We start from the raw sequence: 27,669 nt of genomic DNA on the forward strand, positions 1-27,669 counted from the left end.
AGTAGAAAAGATATAACAGAAACATGAAACCTGGAGCAGAAGACCAGATTCAACCCCATCTCTCCCACTTACCAGTAACCTTGAACAAGTAACTTCACTTCCCTGAGCTTTAGAGTTCCCTGCACTAGACAAAGTATCCATTTCCTGGGTTGACAAAATAAATAGGCTAGGCTGGGTGCAGTGGCTCATACCTGTAATCCCTGCACTTTCAGAAACCAAGGTGGGCCGATCATTTGAGCTCAGGAGCTCTGGACCAGTCTTGGCAACACGGCGAAACCCTGTCTCTACAAAAAATACAAAAATTAGCCAGGCGTGGTGACACACACCTGTAATCCCAGCTACTTGGGGGGCTGAGGTAGGAGAGTCGCTTGAGCCCAGGAGGTAGAGGCTGCAGTGAGCCGAGATCGTGCCACTGCACTTCAGTCTGCGTGACAAAGTAACACCCTGTCTCAAAAAAAAAAAGAGGAAAAAGGAAAGAAATATGCTGGTCCACATGACATTTGGGGCTATAGGGAGGGGTGCAAATTCTTGGCTGTTGTCTTGCATCACTAGAAACTTCTGGCATGGTGACCCTATCAGTCTCTGGCTCACCTAAGCTTCTTTACAGGCAAAGAAAGTGCCTGACAAATGAGTTTAAGTTCATTCAAACTGCTTTCTAACTGTTGTGCTTAAGGTGCTATGAGAGAGCAAATTCATGTGAAAGTTTGTTATTTCTTTCTAAGCTATCAGTGACCACCGGCACACTAAATTTATGATGAGCATCCAGCCTACAAATACATCAAAGCGTTTTCTAAAAGGTGACTGTCCACAGTCTACATAACTACATAAGATCAATTATCTTTGGGAGTCAGAGGATGGGATTCACAGTCAAATGCCATAGCTGGTGCTGTGGTTCTAAGCTGCCTACGTGTCACCTGTCCCAGGGCAGGGATGAACCCTGTGCAGTAGGAAAAGGGGCTCATCATTTCTTCTTCTGAATCCCTCTGTCATTACCCTTTTTGCTCCAACCTAATGATGTCAGGAACTAAACTTGATTAACAGCATTTCACAGCAGAAAAATAGAATAGCCACACAAAGGAGCCCACTGAATGTGGCCATCTTTTTCTTGGCCACTTCATCCTGCATAGGCAAAGCATAACATCTCTCTCCCACCCCCTACCAATGAGCAGTCCACCAGTCTGTCAGGGAGTCAGCATACTTGGTGGTATCCAACACTGTCTACAGTGTGAGAGCACCAGGTCTAGAGCCTCGTGAACATATCTACCTGTTAACTGATGAGACATACACACCACAGAAATAACAGTAAATACATTTCCAAAAAATAAGCAAGCAGAGCTTTCCCTCACTCTTCCATTGGTAAACGTGTACCTGTGTTGTTTTTTTAAACTCTGCCATCCAGCCCGAGCCATGCAGAGCAACACAGTGTGGGGCTGCCAATCGCAAGCACACAAATGCAGAAGTGCTCACTTTCTCCCAACTGCTTCTGCAGCATCTGTAGCTCCTGCTGAGCCTCAGCCAAGGAGACCACCGGTGTCTCACAGCAGCCAAGGAGGGGAGGGCCAGTGGGGCTGAAAGGCAGGAAGCTGGATGGAGCTGAGGGCAATGGTGCCTGAGGAAGGCTAGCCAGCTTGGGTATGGAGTGAAAATGAAAGCCTAGGAACAGAAAGTTAGGGAGAAAAGAGACACATCATCAAGAGAAAATGAGAGAAAAGAATGGGTAAAAGATTGAGAAGGTAAAAGCATTCCCTGACCAGATATCACCCTGCAGAGTGGCTATCACCTAGTGTGGTACAGGATGAGACAGCCAAGGGTGACCATTGCTACCAGAGGCTGGCCTGGCTGACCTTCCCTCTTCTCCCCTGCCAGGGCTATCCTGCATACATCCTCTGTGTTCATCTTGAAAGCAACTGGCTAAAGAAGGTAAGGTGGCATTATTGAGCCCCACCCCAGCAATCCTGGGAATGGACAAGTCAGAGAGCCCGAATGCTCTCAAGGGCCCCTGGGGCTCTGCTCCCAGCATGTATCAGTCCTTGGCCCTGGGACAAGACTCTCTACCTAGAACTCCTGACAGCATCAGGTCCCATCCTGAGTAGGAGAGATGTGAACAAAGGCTGTGGGGGAAATTTTCATTACTAGTGCATGCGGTTCAGGACTCTGATGGAAACAAACTTCAGAATTCCAAATCAACGTGTTCATTCACCAAATTAAAAATAGATGCTTTGGTAGAGTGGCTTAGACAAAATGGCTTGCAAACCGTTCTGGGCATTTAAATCACATAGCAAAAACTTCTAATATATGTAGATTCTTTAGGCCTTCTTGATTCTGTCTAGGCCTTAATGTAGACTTACAGAATTATAAATTCTTGGAACATGAAATTTGCATTTAAAAAAAGTCTTCCCTGGTGATCTTTAGGCAGCCCATCTACAGAAAGGTTTTTAGAAACCCTGGCAAGGTTCAATGTTTAACATTGTTTCCTCTTCCCTAAAAGCAATTAAAGGGCAGGTAGCCAATGGAGATGGAGCAGAAACCAAGGCTGACCCATAGAGAATGTCTAATGTAGAAGACAATGATTACATCCTAAAACACATCCCAATGGTGCTGGCACCATTTCAGATCAATACTGCAAATATACTCAAATCGCCAGGTAACACAGCCCAGGCATTCTTTGAGGAGGCATTCTGATTTTTAAATCTTCTGTTCTTTATCTTCTGCTCTGTTTGAACCCACAACATTTAAGCAGATGTCTACAAGTCTGGAAGCACAGCTTTTCTTCATGATTCTGGTCCAGCTGCTGCCCACTCTGGCCTAGAAACTTTGAAACCAGGCTCAGGAAGCATTGGAACACTTCCTCTTCCTTAAGATTTTGGTTGAATTGCCTTCAGGGAAATGAGGGCAGCAGAAGAAAGCACTGTGCTTTCTGGGAGCACCTCTACTCAAGTCAAACCTCACAACAAACCACACTGAAGACAGCCAGCCAGCTATGGTGGGAGGTAGGAGGTGACGACAAAGTTTGCCTTTTCCTTGCCATCCCTGGTACAGGGCTGGGAATGAGCAGTGTACCCTCCGGCAACTAAGCTGGACTTGTAAATGAAATGCAACCGTTTAACTGCCCCCAAGATGTGCACTATGTACATATCAAGGACTGCCAATCCATTCATACATCCATTAATGGTAACGTACTATGAACAGAACCTTGTCTGAGGCTGTTCTCACCATCCTTGGCTATGAAACAAGTAGCACTACTTCTTGCAGAGGATCTCCATGCAGATTTAATGGGTAACACATACAGTGGATCAGTAGATGTGAATTTCTTTTCATCCTATGGCTGTTGCAATCCTGGGAGAAACATTTTGCCTCTTTGCTCCCAGGATAAAATGAGAGAAAACCAATAAAAATGTTTCTTTTTAAATGATTAGCCAACTACTGGTCAAAGCTGGTATGCAGATCAAAACCTGATGTGGATTACTTATTTTCTAAAATAGTTTCTTAAATCAGACACAACTGGCAAATGAGGATGGTTTCTCGATTCTGTCTAGGTTTTGATGCATTTAGGCTCCTAACAGTCCAAACCTCTGTCATTGAAGAAAAGTCAAACAGGCAGCAGAGAAAGAGGAGTTGAAGCTTCTACCCCACTGGCTGTTGCATACCTGAATGGGCCTGGTTGGCCTCCTTGGGGGGATTCTGGGGAGTTGGCAAGCTGATGGGGTTACTGCTGGATTCGGCCTTAACCCCCTGAGATGCACTGCTTGATGATGGTTTAGAAGACAACACAGCAGAATGACTCGAATGATGGATGGAATCTATAAAACCCATGAATGAAAGAAAACGTTTGATGTTCTACAGAGAACTGGAATCCTGGCCTTCTATTTACCCAGGGGTACCAGGGCTAGAGTCTTGCTTTCAGGGAAAGAACCAAGCGCAAGCACTGTTAGCAGTGTTCATTTTCTTGCTTGCAGACAGCTCCTATAGTGAGGCAAACCACCTTAGGGATGATAGTGGTACTCTGAGCTCTGAAACATGAAAACGGCAACTCCAAAAATATCAGGCAAGACTAGCAGCATCTGTGGACACCCACATATACTTAGTGAACACTGCTCAGGAATAAGTATCAAGATCATTGTAGGAGAGATGAAGGAGGTTTTCCATCTTAAAGAAGATCTATCTGACAGAGTCACTGAGGAAGAAGAGTCTGCCGTGATCTTCTCACTCTCCCCACAGTGGCTGACCTTGTGCCCAACAGCATGTACATGCCCATGGAGGCCACGGTGACAGAGGTAACTTGTAGAGTCAGGAGCAGAGCAAAGATCCTGATCCACTGGTGCCTGTGCATGGCACTTGGCCCCACAGCCATGTTCAGCCTGATACACACCATGGTGGAGCTATAAGGCCTGTTTCCTGAGGTCTCTACTCAGCCTAGACAAGGTTGGTACCACTCAGAAAGTGGAGGCTACCTGAGTGACTGGGAGAAGCTTTCTTCTCTTCGTAGTGTGTGTACTCGCTGGCTATGTCCATGTCAGAGCAGGCTTCCAGCTCATCAGACAGGAAAGAGGTGCTGCTGGGAGAGCGGTGGGAGTCAGACAAGGCATGGCTGCTAGAGGGTGTGAGGGACTGAGCATCCAGTTTGGCCTGCAGGACTTCAATCACTTTCTCCTTCTCCTGCAGCTCCCTGCTGAGCCTGGTGGGGAGAAGGGGGACAACAGGTAAAACCAAGGTCATCGAAACCAACCTGTCCTGACTATGGCTCATAGGAAAAGCCAAGTAAGCCAAGGGGACCATGCCTGCAGAGAATTATGGAAATAACCCACCTCTGCTTAGGGATGGAGCATAGGTAGGGTGTAGATGGAGAGAGAATAGCTACCCAGTGCTCTGGCCACATAATATGCTGAAGACAAGCAAAGACATAGCTAGCCCTCCTTTTAAGGCACTGCTGCTTAACGTATGATCCCTGGAACAGTTGCAGCCTGCGAACTGTTTGTTACCATCTCCAACAAGACAAGTATAAAAATTGAAAGCAAGCATTGAGAAACGCAGAGCAAACCATTGTCCCAACATCCAAGAGCATGATAAGTGGAATCATGTAGTTAACTGAATTCAGACCATGTATGTTTCTATGATGGATTAGAAATAAAAACAAAACAAAACAAAAAACAACACTGTGTCCTTCAATACAGATATTTTCAGAAGCATTTATGTAGTCTGAGACACAAGCACGACACAAAGAACCCCAACTAGTGGCTACAACGGACTCTGAGCCCGTATTTCATTGATCATTATATGAAGCAACTCACTGAGAACTGGGTCCTGAGGCACTGCAGCCTCCTAGTGATGGACACCATCTAGGCCTCTTTCAGCAGGTCCTGTTATATGATTCCTTTTTTCGCCCAGGGCAATTGAGTGACTATTAAACTGGTTGTCAACCCAACTTTGGAAAAAGCTCATCCTACTTATTAAACACACAGTAGGAAAGCAGGACTCTTACTGGGGCAGAAGACTCTTGAAACCTAGTTAGTTCACTTTTAGCTCAGACTGTTTCTAGGTTACTAAGCCTGGAGAATTAATGTGCCAATGTAATTCAACCGAAAGGGAAGAAAGAATTTAGTTAAAAACAACAGTGAGGTGTTCAATGAATGCATGAATTCAATACATTCAGCAGTTTCCTTTATTACCCTTGATTTGTGGAGTTGCCACCACCCTTGACCCTTTGGGCCTCAGTCCCAATCTCTTTCCCAGATTCTCCTCTGAATTACCTGAGGGCCAATGGCTCAAGTCCAGCTTGATCTTTCTCACTTTTATGATCCTCTGCAAACCAAATTTAGAAAGAAACAATAAGAAATTAGGCTGGTCCCACTTCCCGCATTACAAATGCAGGAGCCTATCTGGAGACAGAGTAGTGAGCATTTCACGTGTGCCTCCAGAACAGTTATTCTGGGAGGCCTCAGCTTGTGTCTCTAGAGAAGTGACCCCACTGTCCCTGACCTGCCGGTCACCATCATGACTTCCTCTGCCCTAAATCAGGGTAAAACATTTAAAATGTCGTTTGTTCCATTAATCATGAGGCCCTTGCCCAGCTGCCCTGTGGGACATTCCAGCCTCCATGTCCTGCTGCAGACTAGCTCCCCAATGCATATGTCCCACCACAGCTTTCATGCAGAACCTGCACTGGTCTCTGAGGAGATGACAAGAAGCCCTGCCCCACCTCTGCATCTGCCACCAGGTGGTGGGCTGGGTGGCTCCCAAGTCTGATCCTACTTTACTCCCTTGGATATTCTCTGGAAATTCTGAGTAGAGGACCCCAATAATAACCAATGTAGCCCTTGAACTACTGCAGCCAGTGCCTAAACCATGTATAAAAGAGCATGGCGCTTTATCCATATGTGGAGTACCTGCATGTACATTACCATGCCATAAATGGAGACACCACAAGGATAAGGTATTTAGCGAGTTGGTGGCAGCATCCAGGCCAGAGCTTGAGTCTTGTAATTCTTGGTTCAGGGCTCTTCCTCCTATAACTAAGCCCTGCCATCTCGTGTCCCCTACTCCCTCTTAGCATCAGATAGATGCTGCCCCTGCCCCACAGGTCACATTCCATGAGTGGTGAAGTTTCTATAGTTGTAACCATGGCATCTCCAGCCCTATGTGTTCCTCTCCATGCTCCCCACTGAGCAGTCTTGATCCAGTATTAGCCCCAGGAAATGAAATAGAAACAGGACGTTAGGATAAGAAGTTGCAGTGGAGATGTGGTGGCCACCAGGGGCTGGAACTGTGGGGGTGACTGAGAGTATTCCAAAGCCCTGTGGCCGACTTACTGGTGCTGAGTTTGCTGGTGAGCCTCTCTGTCAGCTGGCTTCCCTGGGCGAGTTGCTCCCGGAAGCTCTGTCCCAGGTAGTAGTCAATGTCATTGCTCCTTAGGAGATCCTCAAAAGATTTTACTGTATCTTTTGCATGCTGGGTGATAAGATAACAAATACCTCTCCCTTCTCGTATTTTTTGCCGTAGGTAAGACAGTTCCCGGGCCTGATCCTGAATCAGGGAATCATATTTCCTAATGCAGGACAGAAGAGGAAAGAGTAAGTATGGAAAGAGTGGATGCTAAGTTATGGAGTTATGGGGGCTTCTGTAGAGATTTCTATGAGAACATCTCTAAGGAACTCCCCCAGGCTGAATTCTGGCACATAAGCCATAGGAGGTATTTAAGAGTAAATTCTACCCTGATAAAGTATTGCATTAAAAAACTTAGTATGGGCCAGGCGTGATGGCTCATGCCTGTAATCCCAGCACTTTGGGAGGCCGAGGCAGGCAGATCACAAGGTCAGGAGTTTGAGACCAGCCTGGCCAGTATGGTGAAACCCCACCTCCATTAAAAATACAAAAAAAATTAGCTGGGCATAGTGGTACATGCCTGTAATCCCAGCTACTTGGGAGGCTGAGGCAGGAGAATTGCTTGAACCTGGGAGGTGGAGGTTGTAGTGAGCCAAGATGGCACCACTGCACTCCAGCCTGGATGACAGAGTGAGACTCCGTATCAAAAAAAAAAAAAAAATTTTTAGTATGCCACTGCTCTTCAACTGTTATATATGTGTTAATTATATGTCCCTAGATAAATCATAAGGTCTGTGAGAATAAACATGGTTCTGCATTTTACATCCCTTACAGCACCAGTATCACACAGACTCACAGCAGTCACTCAGTGAATAATTAGAATCATTTCATCCTAAGTCTAGATAGGACCTTTCATGTCTTCTGTTTTAACCACCACCTGATGCCTGAATTTCTTCTATGTTATGATACTGTGGTTGACTGTTTTTTGCAATGATGGCCATCACATAAACTCTCATACCATCAACTGATGGGGCCCAAAACAAGAGACCCTAAGTGAGAACCACCCAGCTGAGCCCAGTGAAACCATAGAACCATGAAGCATAATAAAGTGTTGTTTGAAGTCACTAAGTTTTAGAGTGGTTATTACTTAGCAATAGATAACCAGGACACACCAAGATGAATGTCTGTGTTTTCAACACAAAGTATCAATAACACTTATAACTATGGCAAATAGCATTGAGAGCTTAATATATGCTAGGCACTATTCTAAGCACTTGTATTAATTCTTTTTTTTTTTTTCCCAAGACACTCTTGCTCTGTCACCCAGGCTGGAGTGCAGTGGTGCCATCTCGGCCCACTGCAACCTCCACCTGCCAGGTTCAAGCGATTCTCCTGCCTCAGCCTCCCAAGTAGCTGGGATTACAGGTGTGCACCACCATGCCCAGCTAATCTTTGTATTTTTAGTAGAGATGGGGTTTCACCATGTTGGGTAGGCTGGTCTCGAACTCCTGACCTCAGGTGTTCTACCCACCTCGGCCTCCCAAAGTGCTGGGATTACAGGCATGAGCCACCACGCCTGGTCAGCACTTGTATTAATTCATTTAAACCTAATATCCACCCTTTGAGATGGGATCTCTTATCATCCTTATTTAATAGGTAAGGACAAAGGCTTAGAAAGGTTAAGAAGGTTGCATGGGTAGTAAGCATCAGAGCTAGGCAGTCTGATTCCAGTATTACTACTATACTATACCATCTTTACTAATATATCCCTAAGAGGAAATCCCTCAGACCTGCTATCTCCCAGATACTGGAACATCATCCTATGCCCTCCTGGTTGCCTACCTGTCTTTTCCACAGACCTATTCTACCATTTAAATCAGTGTCCCTGTGAATACCCAGACATGTTCTTTCTTCCAACTGCCTGAGCTACCCTATGCCAAGCACGAACTTACACATTTTCAACCAAGAAAGTGCCCAAACAGTGCCATCCTTACCCAGGCCACGAGGCTGATCTCAGCTCCTCAGCCAGCTTCCCTTCTAGTCCATTTTTTGGGAGCTGGGCCTCCAGCTGGGATACTCTCTGGATGAGACTCTCCAGGTCCTTTTTGGCCTGAAGCCCTGGAGAGTAGAAAGCCCCAGTGCCATCAGACAGCCACCCCTCATCCTCATCAGGGACACTATGAGGTGAATACCCCTCCAAGGTGCCAACAGCTCTCAGCTTCCGGGGTCTTTCCAGACTAGATGAATAATCACTTGTAACTGAGAGGGACCGGACCCGGCTCTTGAGGTTTTGAATGACCTTGTTGGCATTCTGCAGCTGGGCCTTCAGATCTTTGATGTCCTTTCGTAGGACCAAGATGTTTTCTGACTTTCCATATACCCGGAACTCTTCCTGCTTCCCTAGCTGGTTCTCCAAGGGCTTCCTCTCGGAGGAACTAGCCAGTGTTGGGCCCCGGCGCCCCTGCTCAGAGCACAGCCCCTCCATCAGGACCATTTCCTTGAGGCTGTTGTGCTCCTCACACTCTGAAAAAAGACAAAGATGTCTTCCTAAATAAAAGTTGGATGTGCTGTTGTGGCCACTGCCTTTGAGAGGAGGCAGGTTTGGTCATGAGGACAATAATTACTAGGGAAAAAGTTGAAGTAGTACTTTATTCAACCCTGACACTGTACTAGGCATTCAAATACAATATTTCTTATCCTCCTTATACCTACAAGTTAGGTTTCATCACTTTCTGTTTTACTGACTGGGGAAACCAAAACTTAAAGAGAGGTGGTAAACTAGCTTGTTCTAGATCACTCAAACTAGCACATGGCAGAGCCAGAATTCAAATCCTCCAATGTCCTGTGTTCATTCCACACACACTGGTGTTTCTTAAGACATTAACACGGCCTTATCTATTTAGGATGGCCACAAGAATGTAGGACAAGCTATTACTGCATGCTGAAAGTTTAATGCTTTTTAAATTTTACTATAATTTAAAAGTTTATTGGGTTACAACTGTGTGAAAAATAGGCATAGGAAAATAAGACTTCAAATAAATGTATCAGCATGTTAACATCAGTGTATTAGGGCAGTGGTAGTCAGAATGAGAACTAATCCATGGCATTTTACCAGATGCCAGGCACTGTTCTAAAGCATTTTATAAGAATTTACTCATTTAACTGACATTAGTACCTGATGGGGTAGGTAGTTCCTTTATTACTATTTTAACATATGAGGAAACTGGGGCATAGGAAAGTTTTCAAACTGGGATTTGAACTAACCAGTCTGGCCCCAGGATCTTGTCTCTTAACTGCCACACTACGCTGCCTCAAGAATGAGAGAGATTGTGTTTTTCTTCTCTTCTGGTTTTCAATGTGGTGGGTGGCCCTATAGTTGTAGTCTTTTTATAATGCAAAACAAAATTATTTTTAACTTATAGTTTGCATGTTTCTAAAACCTGATCTGGTCTCTAAGTAGGCCTTAGTATTTCTATAATAATCAGTTGGATAGAACTTTATATTATTATTATTGTTATTAGCAGTATGCCAAAAACTAATTGTAGAAATTCAAACTTAGCCTCATTTTGGGTAAGAGTTCTCCTATTAACCTCCTGTCTCCTCTTCCCCAATACTTGTCAGGTGTGGAATTGGCCAACAGCACCCAAATGTGACAGCTGATTCCAGGGAGGGGTGAGCCCCACACCCTGTGCTCTTACCGGGACTGGTGGTTTCCTCCCGTTCAGCCTCATTCTCGCTTCGGCCACAAGTCTCATAGCCCAGGTCCTGGAGGTCCACCTGGACCTGCTTGCTGTCCTGCTTCACCAAGGATTCACCTGCTTGGGAAGAGAAGCAGTTGTTACAGAATGTCTGAATTTCCCACATATGCCCTCAGCCTCAATGGCACATACCCTAACCTTTTGGGGCACGGAGGGCAGATCCACAGTGGGAGAGAAGCTTCTCTGAACTAGTGGGAGAAGAGACCACTAGCTCCAGGAAGCAGAATTGCTTTCCACAGGAGGAGCTTGCATTTGCCATTATCTCCCCTTCAGATAACCCTGGCTTTAGTTGGGACCAGATATCTGTAAGTCAGGGATTGTACACTATCATCTCTAGCAGCCCCACTGAAGCTGGCAAGTGCTTTATCCGCAGGGGTTCAATCAATGTTGAATGGAGCTGAACTAATTTAGAGTCCCAAGACCCTAGACCTGTACTGTCCAATAAGGTAGTTAGTAGCCACATATGGCCATTTTATACTACATTAACTAAAATTAAATAAAACCAAATGTCCAAGTTGCACTAGCCACACTTCATGTGCTCAGTAACTATGTTATGTCGGTATAGAACATACAGAACTTATAAGACACACAGGCTAGTTTTCTTTACTAGTAAGTCCTAGTTACTTACCAAGCATAACTCTGTATTTCTCCAGCTCGTTAGCCTGAGCAAAGACAGTGGCTTCTGATAGCAGCAGCTTCTCCTGGAGATCTTGATAGCGTTGTTTGCATTGTGACAGCTGGGAGCGCAGGTGCTGGGTGGACCCTGGTAGGCTAAACGCTGACTGAGGCCCAGGGTCACGAGGCTGGGACTGGTTATCCAACTGTGAAAGGGGATCAGGACAATCTGAGGTCACCCCCATGCAGTGACGACCACCGCCCCTTCTGAACCCTGTGGACTTTACTCAAGTCTGTCACAGCACTTCTCATGCCATTTGGCAGTGACTTCCTTTCCCGATGGAGCCCCTGGAGCGCTGGGATAATGTTTTCTTCATATCTGTATCCACAGCACACAGCACAGCGCCAATCATGTCTACAGAGGAGCTTCAGGAAATGTTTTCTCAGTGGTCAAAAAGAGAAGGGGTGGAACCCTCCACTCATCTCCCCTCACATTGTGTCCCATTGATTCTCTCAGAATCCCTGTATTCTCCATTTCACTGAATCTTCAGCATGGCTCCTTCTCTAAAGAGGATCCCAATAACCCATCTGAGGCCCAGAAACAGACACCTGTGATGAGCTGTGACAAAAAAATGGCAGTGATAAGGAAGGGATGTCATTACATACCACTTGTCTGGGCTGCCTCATAACCTGATGCATCCCTATGTTACAGCAGTTACCACATCCTGTTAAAATTACCTGTTTGTGTGCCATCTTTTCTGACCATATTAAGTATCTCAAGGGCAGCCATTGGTTTTATTGCCCCATGCCAATGCCTAGTGTGTTATCTGAAAAATTAAGTACTCAAGAAATATTTATGTTATAAAAGCCTTTCTAAAGGCTGAATATAGGCAGAATATTACTATTATTGTTTGTGGTACAAAGAGACCCTTCTCTTGGTACCTCCTGATTCATATGGGAGAACGTTTTAAGGTAAACACTGTCATCTCGAGCCCTTCTCCAATTGTTTTTCATTCCATCTAAGCCCACACTTACTTGGTGGGCATCCACTGTGAAGGTAGCCGCAAGGTCAAGACTCTGGGGTCTGGGGCAAGGCCTCACAGTCACATTCCCCTCCTCTTGGTGTTGGTGCTTCCCAGGAGAACCAACCAGTTCTGTGTTTATTCTGTCGATGGTGCTGGTCAGATGCACAAGGAGCTCTGGAGTAAGTTTACTATTCCCTTCCTTGCTACTCAGCACAAGTTGTTCTTTGAGGAGGTTGATGATATTGTGGGCATTCTTCAGTTTTCCCTGGAGCTTTCTGAACTCAGCCTGAAGGCTACTCTCACTCAGACCCTCTTTGGCTACCACAGTCTCAACCATCACCTCGCCCTTCTCCTTGTCTTCCTCGATCTCCCATCCATCAGACATTGCTTCTCCCATCTGCTCTTTCAGCTCTGCATTCTCAAGGCAAAGGCTCAGCATGGTGTTCCTGCAGGAAACACACATAATTGAGGGCTAGGTCTGGTCCTGACCACAGTTCCTAATAGTACCTCTTACCAACATCTCAGCCCACAATAAACTCAGACATACCCCAGAGCATGAAGCAACTTGAGACCTACCACAGCCCCCTAATTTTATATACAAGAAAGCCAAGGCTCAGGAAAAGTAAGAGAGTTGCCCAAACTTCCATAGCTTCTTGGTGGCAGCACCATCACTAGAAACCTTGGATTCAAGACATGCAGGCCTGTTTTCTTTACTTGTGCCACACAGCCTCATAATTTTTAGTAGCCTCTGGAATAAACAAGGTACTTACACTGTTAAAAAATAAGACCTTTTCTGTAACAAATTTATTGTTATAAATTTTACAGTTCTATTATTTATCATCAGTCAGTTTCAAACCATTGGGACTTAGGAACGCAGAATAAATAAATAACACTAATCAGAACTACTAATACAATCAAAATGTACTTAGATAATTGTTTGCTTTATGTCTGGCTCACATGATAGAGATAACCTTCTTGAGAGCAGGACTGTCTCTGTCCTTTTCACCCCGTATCCCCAGTGCCTATACAAGTGCCTGCCACATAAATCATTCATATTTGTTGAAGAAATAAAATTGACCAAAACAGCTAATTTGCACCAAGACATTCCAGATAAATTCTTTCCACAACAACAAACTCATACTAGGATTGAGTGGAAGCAAACATGGCTGTAACAAGTCTATTCACTTAACTTTTTTGAGCCTCAGTTTCCTTTTATATAAAATAAGGATGATAACATCTAGTGGAGTTAGCAGATGCTTAAATGAAAATGCATATATGGTATGGCTAGCTCAGGGTCTAACAGGGAAGTCATGCAATCCCTGCTGTACTAGCTGCAGACCTGAGAAATACCAACAGCAGAATCCCATAAGGTGCTTGTTAAAAAAGCTGTAGAGCTAAGGCCTATGAATCCACATTTTACTTAAGTTCCACAGGTGATTATTTTGTTTTTATTTATTTATTTATTTTTGAGACAGAGTCTCACTCTGTCACCCAGGCTGGAGTGCAGTAGTAAGATCTTGGCTCACTGCAACCTCCACCTCCTGGGTTCAAGCAATTCTGCTGCCTCAGCCTCCCGAGTAGCTGGGACTACAGGTACGCGCCACCACGCCCAGCTAATTTTTGTATTTTTAGCAGCAAAGGGGTTTCATCATGTTGGCCAGGCTGGTCTCGAACTCCTGACCTCAGGTGGTCTGCCTGCCTTGGCCTCCCAAAGTGTTGGGATTACAGGCATGAGCCACCACGCCCAGTCCACAGGTGATTCTTAAGCATGCTAAACTGAGAACCCCTGAGCTAGAGGATGCACAGGAAATGGGTAATTCACAACTTGAAGGATCAGCAGCAGGCTATGCACCTAGATTGAATTTCTTAGAATCCAGGAGTCTTGGAACCTAGAGCAGAGCTTGTCTGGTGTGTTTCTGGAAGGAAAATAGGACATAGGATACAGACAGACAATCTATGAGATAGTTTCTCAATAAAGAAAAAGGGGATAGGTATTTTACCAAAACTGGGATGTGGAAAGGGATAAAGAGGGCGCATGTGTATATGGAAAAGAATATTTAATAGTATGTTCTAACTTCATGTTAAAAAAAAACTGATGTTTTAAAATACAAACAAATAAAAGAAAAACTCAACAAAACCTTCTTGAAAGGAAGAACAATGCATTAGATTCTACCTTCTACAGTATAAGTGATTCTGTAGGTTGGGTGGAGGGTTGAACAAATCAGAGTTTCAGGTTAGTAACTCTGAGGACAAAGGAAAGTAATCCACAGGGATATCTACAGATGGTTTGATTGTAGGTTCAACAATAGAATCAAAAGAGATGTACTGTTCTTACCCATGACAACTCAGTTAAGTTTACACATACAAAAATTTAAGTAAAATAATATGCTTTAAGTAGAACTTAAGGAAAAAGTCATTATGATAATTCAGAGCAAAAGAATCAGCACTTAGAACAATCGCAAAAATTTTAAGAAAATTGTTTGACAAAGTATATAGTATAGAAGCAAGGTTTAGATGTTAGAAATTGGGAGCCACAGACTATTATGCAACCTTGAGCAAGTCACTTGAAACTTTCTAGGCCTGAGTTTCCTCAGCTATGAAACAAGGACATGAGCTAGATGCTTAGGCCCTTTTCAAAGTGCTAACATTATTCAGGGAAATTTAAGTGGTATGTAATGTGCAGGGAAACAACAGGGCATGATTTAGAAGTTGTACAGTGTACTTTAAACAGGCAGTGATGATTATAGTCCTGGGAGTGAATGAATACATGGATCAGCCCTACAGTATCAGCATGTTCTCCAAGGAACTTTTGACAAAAAGCCATCAAAGACAGAGTGGCCAATCTAACCAATGAATGAGCTACCTGCTATTTTTGTAAAATTACTAAAGCAGCAGAGATGATTAAAATTGATATTCCATGATTGAAGGACTTATGAGTGAGAGCTGAGAAGAGAGGGAGGGGCCTCTACACAAACCCTCCAGCTGGGCGCGGTGGCTCACTCCTGTAATCCCAGCACTTTGGGAGGCTGAGGCAGGGGGATCACAAGGTCAGGAGATTGAGACCATCCTGGCTAATACGGTGAAACTCCGTCTCTACTAAAAATACAAAAAAAAAAAAAAAAATTAGACGGGTGTGGTGGCGGGCGCCCGTAGTCCCAGCTACTCGGCAGGCTGAGGCAGGAGAATGGCATGAACCTGAGAGGCAGAGCTTGTGGTCAGTGAGCCAAGATCTTGCCACTGCACTCCAGCCTGGGCGACAGAGAGAGATTCTATCTCAAAAAAAAATCCCTCCTCCTTCGTGAACTGTTCTGGTTCTGTATACAGCAGTGAAACATATTAGGTAGCAGGGATTCCTTATATGTTTCAGTCAATTAAAAACAGCAATACTGGTCATGTAACAAGGAGGTTTCCACCATGACTGTCATATGTATGACTGGCAGATGCACAATAATAGTGGGCACTGTTATACTGAATTAAGACCAGGATTATTTGAATAACAGAAAGTGATTACCATTAGCCAATATTACTTAATCTAAAGAATTTGTAGAAATGTTAATGCATGGAGCCTGGGATATGCACCAAGTAGCCCCTTGGCAGCACGGATGCCTTGGCTGCAGCAAGGCGAGGCCCTTGGCTGTGGTGCCTCATGACCCGCAAGCTCCCCTTCTCTGGGAAGAATGTCCTACCTGATGTGGGACACTGAGGAGAATCCTGCTTCCTCAATTTGAGCCTTTAGCTCCTTCAGTTCCTCCTCAGCTTTCCTCTTCTCTTCTAAGTGCTGGTGGATCTCAGCCCTCAGGTGGAGCATTTCTTCCTGAAGACACCTGTTACTGTCCCCTCCCACTGGGGAAGGAGGGGAAAAAGATGAGTTCTGGGTCTCCACAGTTGCCAGACTTTTCTCCAAAGCCACCTTGACGAGCTAAAAGAAAATCATGGTTTGAAGAAGTTAGGCCATTAAAGAGGACCCAAGAGAAACATGAGATTGCAAAGGCAGTTTTCAATGAGAACAAAAACAAACAAAAAAAGCAGATCTAAAATGAACTCCCTACCCAGAACCTCCTTAGTCAGGCATAAGGGCCCTGGGGACTGGTTTGGATGGGAGGGACACACCAAATGAGCAGGAGGAATTTCCCCATGGAGAAGAGGAGAATCCAGAGATGGTGAGGGAGAAAAGCACATAAGAAATTAAAACAAATGCAAACAAACGAGGTTGAAACAGGACTGGAGGGTGTGAATGTGGTGATTCTTCTCCTCCTGAGGAGACGGAGTCCTGCAAGTTTTCTCACAAGTCAGGAAGCTTCATCAGCTCTGCAACACTTGAGTCCTGGATGGCGGGAGATGATGGCTAAGATATCAGGGCGCAAAGCCTAAGGCTCTGCCTGTAACTCCGACTCCCTCAAGGACAGCTGAGAGGGAGGACTCAGGGCACTGGGGAAACAGTCGGCAGACACAGTTACAGAATTAGAATAAGGTGGAGCTACAGGGAAGACAACACCAACTATTTCATTGGCAGCAGAAGAATCACACTCTGCAGCTACTGGGAGGTGGAGGTGAAGCCACCCTGCCAAGCAGCCAACCTCACTTTTTGGTTATCATCTTTGTGCCGATGCTGCCAGACAAACTCTCTCTACAAACCTTAGCATGTGGAAGAAACAGAGGCAGGAACAACTGCCCAGCACCTTTCTATTTCTCGAGGACACTCTTGAAGTTATTCATCAGTTTTAATTAAAGCAGATCTTATGGCTTTTCCTCAAATGGGAATTTGTCAACTTTTAGACTTTATTATTGTTCATTTTGGGCTTATCTTTGGTCTTTTCCCATGCTCTTAAAAGTGTAGAAAGCAAAATCTGAGTATGATAATCTACTTAGCATATGACTAATTACTTTAGTACAAGGAGTTCCTGCCTGTCCGTCCAATGTTAATCTTAATACGTCCCAATGTCACATTGGCTTCTTTTTCTTCTCAGTGGCAGCATTTGGAGCTTTTACTTGACCTCTGAATTTTCCACCCCTCCCCCACAGCTGTTGCTAAGTCATGTTGTTTTCTTTTATCTCTATAAATATTGTGACTTGTAATTGTCACTTATAAATTCATTCTGGCTATACGGAATCATTTCCCAATTATCCAAGTCATCCAAATATTTGATGTGCATTTCCACAAATCATGTAGTGGCCCCCTGATTGGGGATGACTTGTAGAATTAATTATATGCTTTGTATCTCCATTCAGGTCACCAATACATTGAAGAGAGCAGGGCCCAGAACAGCGTATATGGATCAACGATTGACAGAGCTGCTGGGGTTGGTGCAAAGCCACTGACTTTTGCTATTCCCCATAACAAAGTATGTTCAAATGTAGGTCACAGGTTTGTGGTAGGGTTGATTCACAGTATGCATGTGCAATGGTGTTCAGTAGCATAGCAGTTGAGGTTGTGAAGACACGTGCACCCAGGTCAAAGAAGAAAGATCCTTAGACAAAGCCACTCAATTCCCAGGCACACGATCTTACTTGGACTTTGTGAGCCTGAGATTTGGCAGGCTCCTGGGAATGTCTGTCTCTAAGACTCTGCTGGCAGGCTTAATCAGGCTGGTGGCCATCTCCATATGTGCCCCCCAGCATTTGTGACAAAATAAAGGAAGGGGGACCAAATAAAACCACTTCTGAAAGCTTATGATCCCATCCCTTATTTAAACTATGTGATGTTGTCATTCTATATAAACTCTTTCCGAGTAACTTAACTAAAACACACTTTGCCATTAGTCTTGAGTGTGGGCACAGCATTATTCTTTTCTAGGCCTTAAGGGTTCCTTCTGCTTAAAAATAATGTCTAACTTTAATGAAGTTTACCCATTATTAAAATGCCTTCTGGATATATGTTATCTTGTTCTACTGGTTTCAATATACCTATTTTCTTTAAAAAGAAAAAATTATGAACCATGAATGTTAATACCAGAAAAACCTTAAGGTACATCTGATCCAATTTCCCACTTTAAAGTGAGAAAATAAAACATTGCCTAGGGATCTGATCTTTCCCCAGGCTAATCTGGGTTTTCATATTTCCATCTCAAAGTGGACTTTCTTTGGCTAACGTTAAGTTTTAATGTAAATGCCTGAAAAATAACTCAGGATCTAGCCTTTTCATTAGTTTTGATCATGTATGAAAGCAAATATTTCTTTCCCCCAAATGAAACCCCAGGGCTTCCAGTATTTGTAGTGATAGTGTGAATCCGTTAGGTCTATTTTTAATTATATATCTCTTATTGGTTTTTTTTTTTCACATTTCCTAACTCACTTGTGATATTGCTTCATATAATTCAATTTTTTGTGCGCTGGGTTCCCATTTGCCCCACAAAGGCCTCTGTGCCAATCTGATATCCTGTTTGAATGACATTGTTTTGTTTTTACCCTATTGCTTCGTATCTGTCACAATGTTAAGTTAGTTCTCAACATTAAGGCATTAAAAATTAGCTTTTCTCAAATGCTCAGCATCACTAATCATTAGGGAAATGCAAATTAAAACCATAATGAATATCATCTCACACCTGTTAGAGTGGCATTTATCAAAAAGGTGAATGATGTGTTAGAGATGATGCAGAGAAAAGGGAACACACACATTGTGAATAGGTATGTAAATTAGTACAGCTGGTGTGGAAAACAGTATGGAGTTTCCTCAAAAACCTAAAAATAGAATCTACCCTATGACCCAGTAATCCCATTTCTGGGTATATATCCAAGTGAACTGAAATGAATATGCTAAAGGTATATCTGCACTCTCGTGTTCATTACAGCATTATTCATAATTTAAGTGAAGATGTAGAACCAACCTAGGTCCATCAGTAGATAAATGGGTAAAGAAAATGTGGCAGATAATACACAATGCAATACTATTTAACCTTAAAATGTCGGGGGAGAGGTCCTGTCATTTGCGACAACATGAATGAATCTGAAGGTCATTATGCTTAGTGAAATAAGCCAGGCACACATACCACATAAGCTCACCTATATGCGGAATCTAATAAAGTTGAACTCATAGAAGCAAAGAATAGAATGGTGGTTACTAGAGGCTGGTGGAGTGGGGAGGGAGAGTAGGGGGAATTGTTGATCAAAAGTATTGAAAAAAAGAATAGGTCATAAGATATATTGCATAGCAGGGTGACTATAGCCAATAAAATGTATATTTCAAAATAAGAGTAAATTTCCAATGTTTCACCATCAAAAATGATAGGTAGGCAAGTTGATGATATGTAATTAGCTTGGTTTAATCATTCCATATTGTTTGTGTGTATATACGTGTGTGTGTATATATATATATATATAAAATCATATCATACCCCATACATGTATACAATTACGATTTGTCAATCAAAACTAACTATTTTTTTAAAATAGCTTTTTTCAAGTTTATCATACTTTGTCTACTAATGTCTGTTCTTTGTATTTGAATCTTTATTTTTTTTCTTTAAGAGGTGGGGGTCTCATTATGTTGCCCAGGCTGGCCCTGAACTCCTGGGCTCAAGAGATTCTCTTGTCTCAGCCTCCTGAGTAGCTGCAACTATAGATGCACACTACCTGGGCTTGAATCTTTATTCTTTTTTTTTTTGAGACAGAGTCTCGCTCTGTCGCCCAGGCTGGAGTGCAGTGGCGCAATCTCGGCTCACTGCAAGCTCCGCCTCCCGGGTTCACGCCATTCTCTTGCCTCAGCCTCTCCGAGTAGCTGGGACTACAGGCGCCCGCCACCACGCCCGGCTAATTTTTTGTATTTTTAGTACAGACAGGGTTTCACCGTGGTCTCCATCTCCCGACCTCGTGATCCGCCCGCCTCAGCCTCCCAAAGTGCTGGGATTACAAGCGTGAGCCACCGCGCCTGGCCCGAATCTTTATTCTTGATTAACTTTTTCTCCATTACAAAACTTCATATAAAAATGCAATGGTTGATTACTCTAGTTTCTTTCACAGCAATTTCATAGGTATTTATTATAGATCTTACATCTGCTTGAGAATAGAATTTTGTGAGAGATAATCTAGGGAAAATTACTATCATGGCCAGACTTGAGGCTTCCTGAGGTGGCTGAGTCCAAAACATAAGGAGGAAGCAACTTGCATTGGCCAAAAGGTGATTCTCACCTTGGAAGAAAGACAAGGTGGGATGTGTCTGTTAGGGAAAGTGTATGAATGCTTGGAGTAAGAAGGGAGCTTGGTATCAAGCAAAAGTTTACCTTCCAAGGACATAACAAGGAGAAGCTCAAAATCTACCTTAAGGGACAATTTTCCTGGAAACAAGCAAACAAATTTTGAGAATCTGGACACAAAACAGTTATGGCAAGGTAAGCTTTATTTAATTGGTGGCAGGAGAGTCACAACCTCAAACTCCAGAAAAGATGAAGTAAATTTGCAATGATTTCATACACCAAGATTCCTCCTACCCAAAGCTGAAGATGTATTTTCAAGGAAAGGTGATAGAAAGAAAAATGGTGCTTACTCAAGAGATTCTTCCACCCAGCAGGCATATACTTCGTCTGTCATGAGTCAAGCCCTGATCCAAAGGCTTGTTAACTCATAATTACACTAAGCGTCTCTCCTATGCCAAGTAATGTGGCAAGTATTATGAGGGAAATACAAATGCCCTAATATAAAAAGTTCATTCCCGGGGGGCTGACCTTCTCAAAATGGCACCTGGTCAGATTCTCCATGCTAGGCTACAGGAAAGAAGGCTGAAGAAGCAGCAGCTTTACAAATCAGTTTGCCTACAATTGAGAATTAGAGCAAATGACTTGCAATACCAGGAGTACTTCATACCATATCAATCAGAATCTGACTGTCTTCATATCTGTGTCTCCTGTTCATTTATTCTGAAGTTAATCCTGTCCCACAGTCATTATAACCATCAGTGACCAGCCAACCTCCCAATCTAGCTGTCTCAGAGTAGACATTTGTTCATCCTGAAGTTCCCTCTTTCTCACTCAAGATCCTCAATGAAGTCAGAGAGTGAGGACAGAGGGATCTGTCTGGAGGGACAGAGACGTATGTAATTAAAGTCACAACCATCGGTAAGGAGGACTCAGGAGAAGCTGTTCAAGCAAAAGGAAAAGTGGAGCTCATGCAAGCACTCAAGGGAGCAGGGAAGGTCGGGTACAGCTAAAGCAACAAGAAGGTGATCTTACTATAAGAAGGTGATCCTACTACTATAAAGAAACGGTTGAGAATATGACGTATCCCAGACAACTACTCATGTCCCCAGGTGCCAAATCCCAAAAGATTTGAGGATGCTTATTTGGGCTCTTCTTATTGGTTGATTCGATGTCTCTTCTTTTTCTTATGCAGAAGACATACAGGCAGACCCAGAAAGCCTCATTTCTTGTTTAGTTTTCCTAATAGCCCCAAGAAAGCTATCACTGGAAAGTCCAGCTGCTTGTGCAGGATATCTACCAATGATTCACTTTCTCCTTAAGAATCATAGGCACAGTCCATCTAGGAGATGAGATTGCTAAATGGCATGGACAAAGTGGAGATATTATAAGAGTTCCAGTGAGTGCTTGTGGGATCACTATTGGTGACTTAATCTCTGAAGTCCAGATTATTCACTCTTGTAACATGCTAGTTACATCTTCACTGATGGTGGGTGGAAACAATGCTTCAGCTCAAGTTCTGAGGTTTGACAGGGGGTTGCTGTTAAAGTACCATCTGCTGATCACTGAGTCACCATGACCTCAATGGTTTGTCAGGTTGCATAAGGTTCTCTTTGTATAATGAGATTTCACTGAGAAAGATTATTGCTTTGGAAGCATTCCAATCTTCTTGGAGTTTCTTCCCAAGCAGGTCCTCCGCCCTGCCACCTCCCTGAGCAGCCCTTCGATGACTCCCTGTCTTCTGTGGTGCGTTTCAGTTCCAAAAAGCCCAAGGGGAATGTGTCCATTGTCTTCCAAGTAAAAATTCTTCTGAAGCTATAGCTACAGAGAATAAATAGGGGCAAAGGTGGGTAGGAGGGGGCAGGAAGCAGAAGAAAGAGACACAATACAAACCAAAGGGTGGATCGGAGAGAAAAATGGAGTGAAGATATGGGTTGGAAAGGCAGCTGGGAAGTTCAAGGAGAACAGGAAGATGACTGAGAAGTGGTTTATATAAAAAGATATCTTTTCACTAAGTCCACAAGGGCTGCAGGAGACCATCAGACCTCAGAATGGCTGTGTGCCATCCACCCTGGAAGCCCCAGACCCTGACACTGACTTACTTGCTGGTGATTATGGTGTGCGGCCTCCTCCTCAATACTGTCAGTGAACTCAGTGCTTGCATCTTCGGTGTCATCCCCTGCAGCTGCACCTGGAAACAAGTCCAGCAAAGAAAAGTGATTCCCTTCACAGATGGCTTCCAGACAGCGGTTAAATTATACTCTTTTTGCCAGCTGCCTCTGATTTCTTCCTTTCTCCATATACATGGGGAAGAAATTCTCCCTAGCCAGCAGGGCTGGCAAGAAAAATAGAACTTTTTGTATCACAGACACTTTCTTACTCATACTCAAGCCTGAGCCTCACAACATAAGCTGACTTTGCCTGCACAGACCCATTTCTAAGGTGCCGATTGTCAGATGCACTGGTTACCCCACTCTACTGTCAAGAAAGTCTGAATTATTTCCCACTGCCAGGCTACATAAAAACTTTCTCTTCCATAACATGAGTCCCACATGCCTAACCCTTTCCCCACCACTGAGTGCCTGGAGATTAGAGCTGCCCTGAATCTCTCAGAGGTATCTATTGTTGGGATCAGTTGTGCATAGGGTGACAATCTCTCTGAGGAACTTCCCTCTGGGGGTCCTGTGTCCTAGTAAGGTTCAGGTCTAGTCAAGATTCAAGACACCAAAGGATTCAGTTGTCCCTAATTTCTTCCTCTAACCTCCCTTCCTCCTCACCTCTCTCAAACTCTTACTGTATGCAGACACCCTTTGTCTGAAGGGTTTCTTGCACTGCTTTATCCACATGCAGTTTAACTCATCCTTTCATTCTCCAGAGATGGACACAGCCTCTCTAGGGCCCAAACATCTACACCTTGCTCTAAGGTACAAGTAGCTGCAGTTTGTGGTATGGGCAAAGGTCTAAGGCAGCACTGACCAAGAGGACTTTCTGCAATGACAGCAATGTTCTGTGCCAGTGTTGCCCAGTACAGTGGACACAGTCATATATGGCTATTGAGCTTTGAAATGCGGGTAGTATGGCCCACATTTCAAAGCATTGAATCTTAAATTTTATTTAAATTTACTTACATTTAAATGACTACATGTGGCTAGTGGCTACCCTATTGGACAGCACAAATCTAGGGTGTGTCTTCCTCCTTATATTGATTAAAATTAAGACTGTTCATACATTTTAAGACCAAGAGCTATGTTTTATATTACTGTATTTTTCAGGAAGTGTAGAAATTTATTATGGTTAATTTATCAAAGAAAATCTACTGTGACACTCACTGTGTCTTATAGAACCTCCCCAACTTAAAGAATCTTGAAATCTTGTTCTGATCCTAGCCTCGGCAACCAACCAGTTACAACTCCACTTCTGACCAGATTAACCTGGATCTCTTGAGAGATTAGGTGGTGAGTCCAAGGTTACACAACCAGCTCTCACAAGAGCTGCGCCAGTAAGTCAAGACTCTGGACTCTTAGACAGAAGCCACTCACTTTTTCTTCTGGTGACAAATCAGATCTTTATCTTTGCTTCTTCCTCCAAGACCAAAGAACCTTCTGTTGAGTTCAGACATCCAGGCATGAAAGGCTCTGCCTGAATCATGAGCATTCACTACCCAATGCAGATAAGGTAAGCAGGGGCAGTTCACATCTACACATTTGCAATGACCCAGGCTGATCTCATGGAAGTGATAAGAGATAGTAAGTATGCTGTGATAACAGCTTAGGTTTCCTCATCCACACCATGAACTTTATGTTAACTTTGCATCAAGGAAGGGTCCTGTTCAGTGAAGCCTCTACCACCTCTACCACTCAGCATCTTTAGAGGTCTGTGGCAGACAGTGTACAAGAGGAATTTCCAATACTTATTCAAACCAACCCCAGGAGCCATCTCATTCAGGACGCTAGCTGAGTAGAGGCGTATGGACACATTCCCTAATCTTTGGCTGCTTTAAAAACTTACTGAACCCAGGATGCTAATTTACCTAGGACACCCACATCATGTTATGCTTACTTAGGAAAATCTTTCCCTGTACAACAGTAGCGATCACAATCTTTTATGTTTTTCCAGCAAAGGAAATGAATTGTCTCATTCAGTGACAGAAAACAGACTGTTCACATTGTTTCTCTTTTGAACACGGGGCTAGAGAAGGATCCTGTAGTTGAAGAAAGCTCAGCTCTGTGAGATCAGCATCCTCATCCCCTACCATTGTTGCTGGGTTGTGGAGTCAGGCTGGGCCCACATCCCAGGACCATTCCTGCCAGGTTCCAGAAGCGAGAATTGGAAAGGGTGACTGTCACTGGTCTTGAAGGTTTTTATCTGACACTTTCTGCCCTCCACTTATCTTGACAGCCTTTCTGGTGCCACGTCTGCATTCTTGGATAATGCTCCATCTTATTTCACTTAAGAGCAGGATGCTATGGTTCTGGCTCCATAAGGAATTCGACAAATAAATGCTCATCTCATCTCGACACTCTGCCACACAGGAGTTTTGTTTCTTCCCCTTCTTTCTCTCTTTTTTAAGCTAGCTCACAGTCTTCTTCCATTATGGCAGCTTTAAGGGTTGCTCAGCCTTTTACCAATTTGAATTAAAATGCTGAAACTTTTTCTCCCATGTTTGAGGGGTAAAGCTAAAAAATTTATAGAAAATATGGGAGTAAGAGAGTAAGTTATCTCATACAAGGTCCTGTACATAAGTTTACATTAGACATCTTTTACCATTTTCCATTTTTTAAATAAATGAGAGAACTTCTCGTGTGGGTGATACCCTTTTCTAAACTTTTACTGCACAACGAAACACTATCTTCAGAACTAACTTGGAATACTTTGAATTTCTAATTTAAAGGTATCTATGATTTTATATTGATGACTCTTCTGCTTATTTTTTGATAAAATATAAAATAGTCTGCCATCTTTAGATTCTCTGGAAGCTAAGAATCTGTTCATTTAACTTGCTTCTTCGAGATTAAGTTTTACATGTTAGACTGGCAATTTTATAAAAAACTTTTATTTCAGGCTTCAATAAAAGTTCTCAACTTGTAGTTCTTGGAAGTTTCTAGGCTTTGAACAACACAAAATGGAGGTGATACAAAGATGTCCCTTATTTAGATTTAGAAATTCTCTAATTCTACAAAGTACACAAATTCTCTAATTCTACAAAGTACACAAAAATAAACCTCTAAAACGTAAAACCATAAAATCCTTGGGTGAAAATGTAACCATTATGCAAATATAAGGTATTCTTATCACTGAGGCAAAAATTCATACTTTTGTAGAATTTTTTAAATCGAGTATGGCATAATAATTAAGAACAAGAACTATGGAGATAGTCTAGATTTGAATTGTGCTTTTTTCGTTAGTTATATCACTTTAGGCAAGTCATAACCTTTCCATAACTAAGTTTCTTCATTTAATAACTAGGGTTAAGAGCATTACCCACTCCATACTGTTGTGAACTTTAAAGGGTTTGCTGATTTTGAAGTGCTTAGAACAGTGCTTGGTACACAGTGTGTACTCAATAAATATCATCCTTAAACAATATTATTATTGTTATCGTAAGTAAACTGAAGTAGTCCATGGGCTTATAAGTTGAAGACTGAGAAAGTTGAAGGCCACAGAACCTAAATATCATCAGCAGAAGGAAGTTTTATACTTGATGTTACTATCTGAATGATCTTGACTGATTCTACCTGCACTTCTTCATTTCTGAATACTTGTTTCCCCAGCAGGAGGCTTGAAATGATACTCTTTGCTCTCTGCCTCACAGGACATTGAAAAAGTAAGGAGTGACAACTCTTCGGTTGAACTCTTTGGAATAGGTGCCTTACAAAAAGGATTAATCATCATTAAATGATAACTGTCTTAAAACTGCAACATGCCTAAATAAGCCTTAGGGGAAACTTCATGACCTCTTTTTTTGTTTTATTTTGCTTTACAGATGAGGTCTCATTATGTTGCCCAGGCTGGTCTTGAACTGCTGGGCTCAAGGGATCTTCCCACCTCAGCCTCCAAGTAACTGTGACTATAGGTGCATGCCACCACACCTGGCTCATGACATGTTCTTTGTAATGAGTCCGAACTGGGTGGAGTCAAGACCATTTCCCCCAAATTCTACTCTGTAGTCATTATTATCTTCCTTTAAGCCATTAATATGGGATCAACAGAAGAGGAGTGAGGTTTTTCCATATAGTTACTTAGAACATAGCAAGAGATCATATTTTATTTTAAAAGGTGATCTGAAGAACTAAAACTTTTAAGCATGAATAAGTTGGCAGTGCCAAGTGTTCTTTCCTTCAGTACTGGGTCCTTGTGTCCAATACTCTCAGCCCCATGTCACTCTGACTCCCAGGTACTCTGCCATGCGTTCATTACAAGAACACTCACATTTTCATGTCATGAACCAACTATTGCTGACTTTAATGTTATGGTGCTGTATGAGAGAATCAAGGAAAAGAGGTCTCTTATCAAACTACAATTTCACCTGCACACATTCCCTTCAGGATCATAAGAAAACTATTAAGATTCCATATAGTCCTCCTTAGTTTCTGCTAAGAAATAAAATTCTCTATCTAGACAGATTCTGATCGTGGAACAGAAGTGGTAGAAAACTGCTGTCTGCAGTCATACCCCTTTATGGCATATCTTTGTCTTCAAATTGCAACATCTCTTAAGTAGCCTTAGGGCTTTCCAGCTCACATGTTTCAGAAAGTAGCTGTTTGAAGCTACTTGAAAAGGCCAAATCATAATCTAAAACACTTTTGGGGGTATGAAATCCCACTAAAATTCTGGAAAGAGTTTCTACTTCTCCAAAAGGGTAATTATTCAATACAACTACAGTCTTCTATCCTTAGGCTAACCAAGGCACATGTAAATTAGGACTCCCGGGCAGACCAGGAGATATGACCACTGCACCTATTTTGTGATGCCATAATTCTGTAATGTCAATAAATTCTTTCTGCTCATGGTCTCTTTTTTTCTTCAAAGAACACGAGAAACAGGTTTTTCTAGGAATGTTTAGAGACAGCACTACCCACCACAGTTGGCTCCTCAAACCTCTGTCATGCTTTCTGCTATTCTCCTGCAGCAAAGCAAGCAAGGAAGGGTTTTTAAGGTAAAGTAGCCTATGTCACATTTCTGGGGAAAGTATAACACTGTTTCTTAATCTCACTTCTTCGAGAGGAGAAAAATTCGAGTTTCTTCTTCCTTCCTTTAGTTAAAGACTCATTCTACGAGCCTTGCTTTGACTTGGAATTTAGTAAATAACCAATAGACTGATTCTCC

The 27,669-nt window shown here is 43.0% G+C and overlaps 2 protein-coding genes across 32 annotated transcripts in view; one reads left to right on the top strand and one right to left on the bottom strand.

Moving 5' to 3' along the window:
- The window catches only part of LOC116468019 (putative neuroblastoma breakpoint family member 7), a 901,770-nt gene that overhangs the window by 325,285 nt on the left and 548,816 nt on the right, over positions 1-27,669 (top strand). The gene's annotated exons all lie outside the window — the stretch shown is intronic.
- The window catches only part of LOC116467993 (myomegalin), a 230,303-nt gene that overhangs the window by 18,793 nt on the left and 183,841 nt on the right, over positions 1-27,669 (bottom strand). For 9 of the 31 annotated variants that reach the window (XM_058439380.1, XM_032151590.2, XM_058439364.1 and 6 more), the window contains 11 exons: positions 22,446-22,534; positions 15,904-16,136; positions 12,228-12,663; positions 11,206-11,398; positions 10,518-10,637; positions 8,814-9,342; positions 6,807-7,042; positions 5,748-5,799; positions 4,452-4,675; positions 3,648-3,800; positions 1,468-1,653 (listed from right to left, as the gene is read on the bottom strand). In XM_058439380.1, the coding sequence (XP_058295363.1) occupies positions 1,468-1,653; positions 3,648-3,800; positions 4,452-4,675; positions 5,748-5,799; positions 6,807-7,042; positions 8,814-9,342; positions 10,518-10,637; positions 11,206-11,398; positions 12,228-12,663; positions 15,904-16,136; positions 22,446-22,534 (2,451 nt within the window). Of the gene's footprint in view, positions 1-1,467; positions 1,654-3,647; positions 3,801-4,451; positions 4,676-5,747; positions 5,800-6,806; positions 7,043-8,813; positions 9,343-10,517; positions 10,638-11,205; positions 11,399-12,227; positions 12,664-15,903; positions 16,137-20,451; positions 22,165-22,445; positions 22,535-27,669 lie in introns of those variants that run through there. The other 22 variants (XM_058439369.1, XM_058439382.1, XM_058439372.1 and 19 more) reach the window with 9 other exon arrangements.

This window comes from Hylobates moloch, unplaced genomic scaffold (genome assembly GCF_009828535.3).
Source record: "Hylobates moloch isolate HMO894 unplaced genomic scaffold, HMol_V3 SCAFFOLD_5, whole genome shotgun sequence".
In the NCBI taxonomy this organism is placed as follows: Eukaryota; Metazoa; Chordata; class Mammalia; order Primates; family Hylobatidae; genus Hylobates; species Hylobates moloch.